The 12,515-nt window shown below is 38.6% G+C and overlaps 1 protein-coding gene across 1 annotated transcript in view; it reads left to right on the top strand.

The window, feature by feature from the left end:
• LOC126469882 (E3 ubiquitin-protein ligase HERC2) overlaps positions 1-12,515 on the top strand; it is an 846,528-nt gene that overhangs the window by 747,271 nt on the left and 86,742 nt on the right. The window contains exon 76 of the mRNA XM_050097213.1: positions 10,779-11,060. Within this exon, the coding sequence (XP_049953170.1) occupies positions 10,779-11,060 (282 nt within the window). The remainder of the gene's footprint in view (positions 1-10,778; positions 11,061-12,515) is intronic.

The following is a 12,515-nucleotide window of genomic DNA, read 5'->3' as shown; positions in this document are numbered from 1 at the left end:
AGGATGATGTATAAAACTGTAAATATCAGAAAAATCATATTTTTTTACCAAATAGTTTCTGCAAAATCATTTGAGAATGATTGCAGGGCATGTCAATTTTGTCAGTGGAGCATGTCATCCACCAGCTTTGCAGGCCCTGGCAAATGACATGTCATTCATTCCAGCTCACCTCCAAGCACATGTCTGCACTATTCAGCAGCACCATCTGGCTGTCATTGTGTGCTGCCTCATTAGATAACTAGGGCATATTCTCTGTACTGATTCAGGCCACCTCACAAAAGCCTCTGCTATGCATGTAACCTGCTTGGTTTGTGCATGCATTCATACTCTGAAGGACTGTTGCAGAATTTCAGCGCAGACAATATTGCAAAATGAAGAAGGCTCTCATCAGATGTGTTAGAACCTTGTATTACACTAAGAACTCTCAGAATAAAATTGAATTAATATGAACAGCTGTAAAAAAAAAAAATTGTAGGATCCATAGAATGATTACCTCTTGATGAGAAACAGTCTTCAAAAAACCATACATCTCATAGCAAGATTTTACAGAATTATGAATAAGCACAGTTATATCTGGAAGAGGAAGCCTTGAACTATGTGTTGGAAGCAGTTGCAATATTTGTAGAACACAGAAGAGTCTCCAAACAAGTATCTCTAAGTAACATGTATGTAAAAACAATTGTTTAATAGATTTTTCCATAAGACAGTAGAATCAATTGTACAACTTTAAAATACTCACAGCATTCAGTTTGAAAGCTAGAGTCAATTTTTTCGTAAAACTCATTTTTGTTTCAAGTATTATCAGAATTTGCAACAAAAAGAGAAGTGTGATTTTTTTTATCTTCAGATGATGTCTTAGATTGTGAAGTATCGCTTAGTGAAGAGGCTTTTTTTTCTTTGATTCATCCATTGTGTGTGAATTTACTCTTATATTTCTTTTGTTTTACCTATTCTAGTATTGATCTTAAACCATTTATTATTCTTGTTTCTACACCTCATAACTTTTTCCTTTCATTTGTTAATACTTAAGCCAAAGTTTTCATTATGCAATGTATTTCATACAGTGGTCCTTGTAGAGCCCCCTCCTTTCCAGACATTGCAGCAGCCTGCGGGCTTTAAAAAACATTAAAATGAAATGGTGTTGATGTGTTGGCCCTCAATTACATACCCTCAGACTCATAGTTGAAATATTAAAAGTTCTGGCTGGTTCCGTTGTCTAGGGACTGGGATATGTAGTTGCCGCATTACAAACCAAATACTGCTGAGTCTACAGTATACAATAAGAATATACACATGAATCGAATGGTCAAAGTTTCCTATCTCTTGGCAATTTCGAATTTTAAATGCAGTATGGAAATTTATAAATGAAAGACTGCAATTAAGTAAAATCTGCAGGTACTATCTTAACGACTTTAAATGATGAGTACGATAGTAGAAGTACTTTTGAGAATGTGCTATATTTCTGCAAAACACGTATTGGTGTCGATGGTCCAGCAATTAAATAAAATATAAGTTGAATTACAGGGAAACAATAGATTCCTACTGCGTGTAATTAGTTATGAACGACAACATAGCTCGTCAGATATTCACTTCTAAACGCATACTATGTCTTCACTGTAGTAACCTCGGAAATCTCACAAGTTCACAATTCCCCACTCCAAAGTATTTCTATCTCTCGCGACCATGTGCAAACTGCTCCACACTCCAAGTCTGTCTCGCCACCATTCGTCCGTTGTGCTGAACATCCAGCCTCTCCCCATTCATGAGCGCTGTGATTGGCTAGAGCACTCTCACCATGTCTTCAAGCCAACGCACATTCACAAACATAATGAAACACATTTGAAATACTGGATTTACATTTGAATAAATTGATATTAAATAAATATTCCTACAGCTGGACCATAAACATGCTCTAACACACATTATTAAATACATAATCAAATCAAATAAATATATATCAAAGGAATAGAAACAAAAGGTAGGCCAGTAGCCTAAGGTCTGTGCTTTCTAAAACACAGTAAATATTTAACCAATTTCTTCATGAATAGGATATACTGGATACAAACAAAGACAGGTAAATAAATATATTTATAAGCATGCTGCCACCGTTTTTTCGTGTAACTGTGGAGTACTTATGGCCTGACACGATTGATAGTAATCGGCCTCTTTGACCTCCAATATCTCATGTACTGTTCAAGTTACATGCCTGTAATTTATACTAATCTAGGTTTACACTAATAGCTTTCTAAAGGCACACGAATCAATGCAATTGGATGAACCATTTGGATTTTGGAAATTTGTTGCTGGGTGTTACTTGTATAATTTACCGTCAGATACTAAACTTTAAATTAATAAAGATATTGAAAATCTGATTACACCATCAGAATCATCGTGCAAATAATAGTAATGTACATGTTTCTTTTTGAGGTATCATGATTCATCTGGCTACTTTTAATTTCTATACGAACTGTGAAATGTCTGCCATGATGGTTTCACAAAGTCCGCCATCTTTGGCACTCTCGGCATACAAGTCTCTTTCATTGACACAGCATCACCATGGAATTCCCAGCCACGCGCTTGGGCTGGACCCTTCTTGCTTTGGCCAACATCCGGCACCACGTGGTCGGCCTGCTGAGCGTCCCATGCGGCCACGCCAACTCTGAACTTAGAATATTTCCAGGGTGCCACAACTCGCCTGTTACCTCACTAGCCCCTTCTGGAAATATGAAATTTCTTTCTCTTGTCTGTATGTGTTTGTTCCTGCCTGAAAACTGTGTTATGCCTAGATCAACACTTGTTCAGCAAATAGTAGTGTCATTGAAGATAATATGACACAGCTCGTGTTACTTCCTTTTTTGTATATCTTTGTGTTTATTTGTTTTGTTTTTTATATCTATTGTGAATTACTTATATGTACCTATGGGAGTAGCTGCAATATGCCAGTTTATATAGTCAAAAGTTTTCTATAGTTATTGAGAAAATATCCTATCTGTTCTTAAACCCCTCTCTATTGCTAAGTGCAAGACTAGATATATTTTGAAAACAGCTTTATTTTTTCAGAAAAACCCTAATCACAATTTAAATGTCCAAGATACCAGATTCATGTAGTGACAATTCATATAGTTCAAAATATAGGTCCAGTATTTTTAAATTGCATCATACCTTGCAGATATCTCTTTAACTGCTGCTCTTTCATCGAAGTTAAAAATCTGTGAGAGTCTTCAATGTGGCTACATACTTTTTCATTGTGAATAATTGCATGTTTTACAATACTGCTTAATTCTTTCCCGTTTTACTACACTTAAGAGTACTACACTTGAGGTACTTGATGTTGACATTTGGTGGAAAAACATCAATCAGATATTTAGATAGCATGACATTTATTTAATTAAAAATTGTTAAAGGTGAACATTTCTGTGAGATGGTATTGAATTTTTTTGTTTTTTATTTATTGGAAACGCACACATGCCGTGTAAAGGATTACATTCACATTACTTGTCTTTGTTATAAGCTGTTATGGATTTCTGTATATTCCTGCATTTTATAATATGATATAGGTCACAAAATTTCAAGCGCGCGCGCACACACACACACACACACACACACACACACACACACACTCATCATTTGGTTCATGAAATACTTTGTTGCAACACACCTTGTGGTGTAAACCATGGGTTGCCAGTCTTGTCATCACATTTCACATTTCATGGTTAGCTTCCATCCAGGTCATGTCTTGCATGGCAGACGTTGCATAGAAGTCCTCTGGTATGTTGTTTCTCTTCTCATGCAGATCTTGTAGAAGCTCTTTGAAGTTGGCACTAGCTGGGAGTATCAGCTCGCATCTTAAATCCTCTATCAGGAAGGTCTCCCTGGTAAGCTCGTATACTAGTCTCGATCTTGAGTTCTGCAGCATTCCTAAAATTCTCTTCAGGTATCTAACCTTTACTCACTCCAGTTCTTCCCGCTGTTTGTATGTGAGATATTCTCCCACTGATTCCAGGCCATACATCAGATCATGTAGTATCTTTAGCCTAAAAAGGTCCATAGCTGTGCTGATCGATATTTGTGTGATGTTTATGATTTCATTCATAGCTATAGTGGCCGCCTCTGCTCTAGATCTTATATGTAGTCTGAAACTTTTTCCCATTTTTTGGATTGTGATGCGTAGATATTTTAAATTCTTAACCCTCTTGAGTGGTTTACCATTGCAATTGATGTTCTCTGCTTCAGTGAGTCTTCCTCCTTTCCTACCAACTCCGTCTTCTTTTCATTTATTTTGATGTCATTTTGCTCCGCCCGTTCACTAAGTGTGTTTAACGCTACTTGTAGGTTGTCTACATCTGTGGCTACAATGGCCATGTCATCAGCTTATATGTATTGCTCGTTCCTGCCATTCCTTTCATGACACCGTGTGTGAGGACGTTAAACAGGATAGGGCTGAGTGGATTGCCTTGGAGATTGCCGTTCGTCTGTGGCAGCCAGTCATATACCCTATTCCATCACCTATCCATATGTGGTTTCCTGCCAGTATCTTTGATATCAGGGTTGTTGTACTCATTCTTCCAATTAGTTCCTCCAGTTTGTCTATTAAAACCTTCCTGTTGACCAAGTCAAAGGCTTTTCAGTAGTCAACAAAAACCACATGTAGTTTTCCTTTGGGTCTTCCTATTGTCTGTTTTATTTGTTCCAGCAGGTTTTCTACTGCCAGGTCGTGGACCGTCCCTTCCTAAAACCGAACTGCTTCTCTGGTAGAAGGCATTCGAGCTTCTCTACCAGCCTTTTGCATGGATTCCCATTAGGAGTTTGTGGCGTGGATTCCAACGTTATTCCTCTGAACGCGTTTGGGTTCTCTTTGTCTCCTTTTCCCTTGTATAGTAGACTGATTGTAGACTTTCTCCATTCACCCAGTATGCTTCCTAGTTCGATACATTTTTTTAGAAGGGAGGTCCATATCGGCAGGTATTTTTGTGCTGTCTGTTTTAAGTGTTCGTTTCTTATTCCATCTTCTCCTGGTGCTCTGTTGTTCCTCATTTTCTGTATTGCATTTGCAATTTCATCTGTGGTAAAGGTCTCTACATCTACATCTACATTTACATTTATACTCTGCAAGCCACCCAATGGTGTGTGGCGGAGGGCACTTTACGTGCCACTGTCATTACCTCCCTTTCCTGATCCAGTCACGTATGGTTTGCAGGAAGAACAACTGCCGGAAAGCCTCCGTGCATGCTCGAATCTCTCTAATTTTACATTTGTGATCTCCTCGGGAGGTATAAGTAGGGGGAAGCAATATATTTGATACCTCATCCAGAAACGTACCCTCTCGAAACCTGGACAGCAAGCTACACTGCGATACAGAGCGCCTCTCTTGCAGAGTCTGCCACTCGAGTTTGCTAAACATCTCCATAACGCTATCATGCTTACCAAATAACCCTGTGATGAAACGCACCGCTCTTCTTTGGATCTTCTCTATCTCCTCCGTCAACCCGACCTGGTACGGATCCCACACTGATGAGCAATATTCAAGTATAGGTCGAACGAGTGTTTCGTAAGCCACCTCCTTTGTTGATTGACTACATTTTCTAAGGACTCTCCCAATGAATCTCAACCTGGCACCTGCCTTACCAACAATTAATTTTATATGATCATTCCACTTCAAATTGTTCCGCACGCATACTCCCAGATATTTTGCAGAAGTAACTGTTACCAGTGTTTGTTCCGCTATCATATAATCATACAATAAAGGATCTATAGTGGCAGGGCTGTTTGTTCTGATGCCATTTGTGATTATTAGATCTATTGTGGTGGCTCCGTTATGCCCTATGAATGTCTAGTTTTCCTGTCTGTTGTGTACTGTGAAGCCCTCATTTACTAGATATTCTCATCAGCCTGTGGGGTCCTAGATTTCTTAATTGTGGGTCTTGTTCATTTTGAACAGATTACTTTTCGTATGTGCTCATTCCATGTTTCCATGGGGATGTTTGGCTGTATTTTCTGTCTTTTCAGTCTCAGAGCTCGGTATGGGTCTACTTCTACCTCTTCTACTATTTTCTCTTCTTGTTCTTCCAGGTGTTGCTTTTCTTCATTCTTATTAGGTCTTTGTATTTCCTCCACTCTCGTTGGTATTCTGCAGTGGTTGCGCTTGGCATTTGTCATCTAGTTTTATATAGTGTTTTCAGTGTCAAGTTTTCTTTCCTTATAGCATTCTCTGTCGAACCATTTCCTCACTCTCCTATTTGTATCTTGTGTGGTGGCCCCATTTATTATATTTGATTTCAGCTATGTAGCAGCCTCATCAAAATTTCATGCCCATATTGCTCTTTCAACCTTATCTTTTTCTGTCATTTTCCCTTTAATTATTTCCATGTCCAGGATCTTGCCAAGTGTTACTTTTCACCTTTCTTCTAATCTGATGGTTCTGTCATTTTCTATATTTATTTATACTGGAATGTGCTTAAAGATGACGGCTGCTTCCTTTTTCACTATAGTGGCAGGGCTGTTTGTTGTGATGCTATTTGTGATTATTAGATCTATTGTGGTTGGCCATGATATTTCTCAGGAGCAGATTCAGAACTCCCCTCAGGCTCTCTATGTTCCATGTTGTTATGTTAGTCTCTGGGTGCCGGGCCTTTAAACTTCCAGGGTTGCCGAAAGGGACGGCATATTGCATCTTCTGGCCAAAACTTTCCATCATGGACTAGTTCTAGCTCTTGCGGTGGAATGGCTATTTTAAAATGCTCTGCTTCCTCATTTTTCATTCATCAGATCCCAGCATATTTTCCCTTTTACTCCGTTTTCCTTCAGGTATTCTGTAATAGCTTTCTCTGTCATATCTTTGTCCAGTTTTTCCATGTATAGCCAGGCACTTCTTTCCGCTGCCTTTATTTTGCTTTCCCCTTGTATTGTTCCCATTTTTCTTCCATTTGTTTCTTTTCCTGTCTAGTTTTCCCATTGTCTAGCATGTCTCTTCCCACCTCTCACCACTGTTGTCCATTCCCTCTTCGGGTTCTCTTGATTTTTTTCTTCATTTACTGGTGTTCCATGTTGCCCTGTTGTTTGTTTCCAATCCCTATCTTTTATTGTACTTGTTTCTGCATCACCAGGTCATTCCTGCTGTCCCCTGCACTCTTGCCTCAGTACCTTTGTCTTGGTTGTACCATGTGTTGGGGCTGGTTCCTGTCTTTGTGTAGCCATTGTTTTTATTTCCTCTTTTGTCATCATCTTTATCGTTTGTCAGACTTCCATACATATGCTTTATCTGTTGGTTCATCTTTTCTATTATTATTGCATCTATATCTTCTTCTGTTCATGTTTGGTGTTGTTTGTTTCTTTCCGGGTCAGTTGACTGGCCACTATGTGTCGCCACTTCTTCTTCATTGCCACTAGTCGGTCTTTGTTCATCGCTACTAATTGTCAGCTAATCCCTTTGTACCTCAGAGTTGCCGTTGTTGCTTCCAAGTGTTAGGGGCTTGTCCTGCTATTGGCTTGCTACTTGGACGTTCTGGGGTGTGGCTGAGAGATGTCGCTAGTTGTTGCACTGTGAAACTGTCGTTTCTCTCTGGAGCTACATTTGTTCCATTTATAACCTCTTCTGCATGTTTTACTTGAATGTTATTCTTATCTTCAAGGGCACGTGTAATTGTTTGAAAATACTCATGAATGATGTTCACTGCTTCCTGTAGTTGTTTCTTCATTTCTTTTTTCATTTATCCTCCTGTTTCCGCTATATTTTCCACACTTTTCAGTGCACTTTTAAACTGTCGCTTGCCCTCATCTACCATCATACCTCATACATTTTATGAGACGAGAGAAAGTCTGTGGAGATAACTTTTAGAGCAGCCCGTTGTTGTGTCATCCATATTTATATATTAAGGAATAGTCTAGTTGAAAAGAGAATATATAATTCATAGATGCAAACAGAAAAGTGTACAAAAATGGAAAGGTAGACATGAACAATTCTGCTAAAGTTTAATAACGATATGGCACCAGTTCTGTGCCTGCATAAATTTCCTTTCTATCAAAATTTCTAAAATAAGCCTGTATAATTTTTCGTTCTTTGATAAAATTTTGTCGTGATGGAGATACTAGCAGCCAATGAAGAAAAAGTGCATTTTGCCAAACAAGTGACAGTTAAAAACTGTGAAATCATATAATTTTTTGTAGTGGCAAGTTCGAGTGCTATGCAATGGTATGACCAAACAAGTAAAGCAAGTAGCCCACTTTGATTCATTATAAAGCTACTAGGAAACTGCAATATATTTTAGCAATAAACTGCATATAAAACACATCTCTAGCTTTTCTTTGAAAACTGCTCAAGTGTAGGGACCACTTCTCAAGTTGATGAGTCCTCATCAACTTTTTTATTTGTGTACAAAACAGAAAATCTGTCATGGTGATCAGTTTGTAACACACATACACACACACAGAGAGAGAGAGAGAGAGAGAGAGAGAGAGAGAGAAGGTGGTTGGGGGGGGGGGGGGGGGAGAAGATTATATTTCCTGAATCAGCAAATTCCTGAATAAATTAATAAAAATTAAATGAAAATGTTCAAAAATCGTTTTTAGTTGTTTAGTTTATGTATAGGGGCCACAAATACAAATAAGGAGCCATCCTTGCAATGCACTATCTACGCACTGAATGGGAAGAACATGCAGTTTGATTTACTTTTATGTAGCCGTGTGACACATATGTCTCACTATCATTGGAAGCATGTATACACATACATCCTTTTGTATGGGTATCTTATGCTGTCCACACAACCTCAATTGCTACTTCTTGCAAAAATATATTGATTTTTAAATGTTCTGGTAATCACTTCCCAATGTGGTTATAGCACAATTTTTCTAGATATTTGCTTTTGAATAGCTTCTTCTGTTAGTTTAGTACTCTGTGTAGTTTGCTGTAATACCTTTGTAGGTTGAGAATAATGCAAACTTTAAAGTAAAATGCAGTCAGTTCTTCGACATGCTTGTGAAGAGAGAGAATTCAATCAGACACTGTGTTAGACATATCTCTGTGTAACATATGAATTTAATGGATTATGTACATTATATTAATTCTGTTGGCTTGTATGTGCAACACTAGTCTGCCAGATATTTTAATCTGGAGTCAGTAATATATAAAATAATGATCAATGGTGGAATAACATTTAACCAAATATAATAGTTTTTACTTACTGTTTTAAAATTAACCAAGTGCTAGCCTGCAATATTGCAGTGTCTGTGTTATTCTGATTACAATGCAAAGTTCCTTTGGACAAGCATGGATGTTCAAAGGAACAGGCACTATGGTGACTACAGGCATTATGAAATACATTAAATGAATTCTCAGGTGTGAATAAGGACAACCATCAGCTGTACAATGGAATGACAACAATGAAAATTTGTGCCAGACCAGGACTTGAACCCAGATTTCCCCGCTTATCACGAGTGGTCAGCTTACCAATTCGCTATCCGTGCACAACTCATGGCCAGACCCAAACCTCCATTTGTCATCATTCAGGTTTAGACTCATGGTTGATGACATATGGAGTTGTCTGTGTAAAAGGTATCTACATAAAAAAATTAAAACAAATTCTAAAAATAGAAAAAAATTACAGGTATAGTGCACAAAAGCAGATTGCAGTTTTATGGCCACATACAAAGAATTAATGAGTCCATAAGGATGAAATGGAGCTTTGATATCTTTGACTCATAATTGAAAATAAGACTGCCCTGGTACTTAACTATCAGAAAAGACCAAGAGGAAATCACATACAACTGGAAAACACACAAAACTGAAACGAACACAGTTCGTATGCCATATTTGCAGTGTAGTCACTTTTATGGTTCCAAGACGACCGGTTTCAGCAATCTTATATTGCCAACATCTGACCTTATGGTACTTGTTATAAAATTGTTATGTTACATGACATGAAGTCAAAGCAAAGCATACAAGGCACTTCCCACATATACCTGTTGTGATAGAAATGCAGTTGATAAAATCCTCATATCGTCCATGCACGTTGGTGGAGAACATGATTCTCACAGGCTTACTGCACAGTACTACATTGCTAGGGGAGTGCTGTGTGGCAAGCCATTGAGGATAATGTTCACCACCAACATGCATGGATGGTACAAGGATTTTATCAACTGTGTGCATTTTATCAACTGGATTTTTATCAAGACATGTATACGTGGGGAGTGCCTTTTATGCCTTGACTTCATGTAATGTGACATGGCAATTTTATAACAAGTTCCTTAAGATTATGTGTTGGCAGCATAAGATTGTTGGAACTGATCATCTTGGAACATTAAAAGTGTCCACATTGTGATTATGGTATATTACGTGCATTCATTTCCAACCATACCGATCATACCACAGCACAGCATGTTTACCTTACACAAAACTGAAACATCGTTGCAACAACTAGAGTGCCATTTTGGTTTTTCCTAAGTGGTGCCAGTTGTCAGATTAACACCATGATAGACTCAGAGAATTGATGAAAAATGTATGGCTTAAATGGAAAAACGATAAATGAGAACAACTGTCCTAGTAGTTGTAAGCTTATCATGCCCTTGTTGGATGACTAACTAACAGAATAAATAAATAATAACTACACCATTTGCAGAATGGCAAGAGTTCTTGTTGTCGTCTTAATTTTTATTATTTTTGTACATTTTCTGTAAGTTTACTTTTTATGCAGTGTATTATAAGTAGTATTTTTACTATGGAAAATACTTTTGACTTTTGCTAGTGTCTCTGTCTGGGGTGCTCTAATTTAATATTTTCTGTCCAGGCAAAGAAGATTACCCAGGTTGCTTGCGGATCTGCACATACTTTAGCTTGGAGTACAAACAAACCAGTTTCAGCCAGCCGACTTCCACAAGGAACACCACTGGAATACGATTTAGTGAGAGATTTGCCACTTCCTGTGCTTCGGAACAGGCTTTTACTACTTCATCATTTCTCAGAATTGTTTTGCCCTGTTGTTGCAATGTTTCCTGTTGATGGTGAAGGCAGTCTTGACAAACTAAGAGGAATATTAGTGTCTTCAACCAAAGAAGCAACATTTAGAAAGGTAAGTAACAGTATCTTTATATCCACATCAGTACCCATGTCATATCTCTTATCCACAACCCCCATTTAGCAAAAAAAAATCAGTATTTCCAGACTCAAATTTGTGATTTTCTCTCCACTTCTTCTGCATATACTACTTCTGATCAGGAATCATTTTCACTTGTTCAGTAAAATTATCCTTTCTGACAGTTGTGTGACAGTTACTTGAGTTTCAGATATCTGCTGCAGTTGATATGTTGAGCAGTTTCTATAAAGTATTACAATTTTGGCTTTCCTTATAATACAGCTTGTTTACCATTCACTTCATTGTCAAATAATTTGAAGGTCCATGTGGACATGAGTCACTATTCAATATGCTAAATGCACCTGATTGAATCTCTGCCAAAACAGCTAGAGTCTTCGTTCGGTTGGTGGGGTTGTGCAGGTGTGTTCTTAAACAATAGGAAAAAAAAAAGTATTAGGTTATATCACTGACAAGTACAATGGTGGCTTAGTCAGCAAGAAGAACAGCAACAATAATAACAACAGGAGCAGATGCAGGCATTGCTAACCCAAAGTACGGACTTGCCTCATGCTCTTGGCACACCACCGGGGTAGGGGGGATATGCCCAGTATTCCGTTTTCTGTGCCACGCCTTCCACTCCTGCACTCCTAATGCTGTTTTCCAATATTGACAAGTTGATGGGAAGGTGGGAGCATTACCTGTGTCAGTTCTTGCTCCACTAGCAGGTAGAGTGTATTGTTGATGTCGAGCAGCACAGATTTATACAATAGTGTCCAAAATTTGAAACTCTTCACTGAGCTCAAGAAACTTCCCTTTGATGAGCTTTGTTGGTTGCTTGCACAGTATTTTGGCCATCAATCCTATGTAGTGGCAAGTTTGCACTTTGAGGGTGATTCAAATGTGCTACCTCTTATGTACACTTGCTAATTCAGGACATTATTGTCAGGTTAGCTCCTGTTTACAAGGTTCAGACTAGGGCATCAACCTTGTCCAACTCTTCTGTAGCCAACATTACCCAAATTGCAGAATCACGTGAGCTTACGGCAGTAAAGGATGTTCTTTGTGATAACTGGGTGTGTATAGTAAACAGACCCTAGTGCCCTGCGGGATACCCCAGGTTGCCTTGCCTCCCACCGAGTCATTATATGTTGCTGGTGTAGCACAAGCACTGTCCATCCTTGCCCGTGCCAAATTCGGTGGGTTGATGCCCCTTGCAGTGTTGTAATTCCTGCTAGCAGTGTTTTTTGGGTTGTCAGTGTCATTCTCTTTCTGCTCATTGGGCGAGTCAGCACTCCTCTCCTGACTCTCGTTTGTTAAATGTCTGCCGTGACTACCAAACATATGGAGGCCATATGTGGATTATGCCAGTGGATAGGCAACTATTTGCGACAGCCAAGAGGCTGTGAGTCAGTCATCGGATGCCTCGGTGTTTTCACTGGACTCTGGGGCTGC

The sequence above is a fragment of the Schistocerca serialis genome, chromosome 3 (genome assembly GCF_023864345.2).
Source record: "Schistocerca serialis cubense isolate TAMUIC-IGC-003099 chromosome 3, iqSchSeri2.2, whole genome shotgun sequence".
Classification (NCBI taxonomy): domain Eukaryota; kingdom Metazoa; phylum Arthropoda; class Insecta; order Orthoptera; family Acrididae; genus Schistocerca; species Schistocerca serialis.
This window is presented reverse-complemented; position numbering and strand designations above follow the sequence as displayed.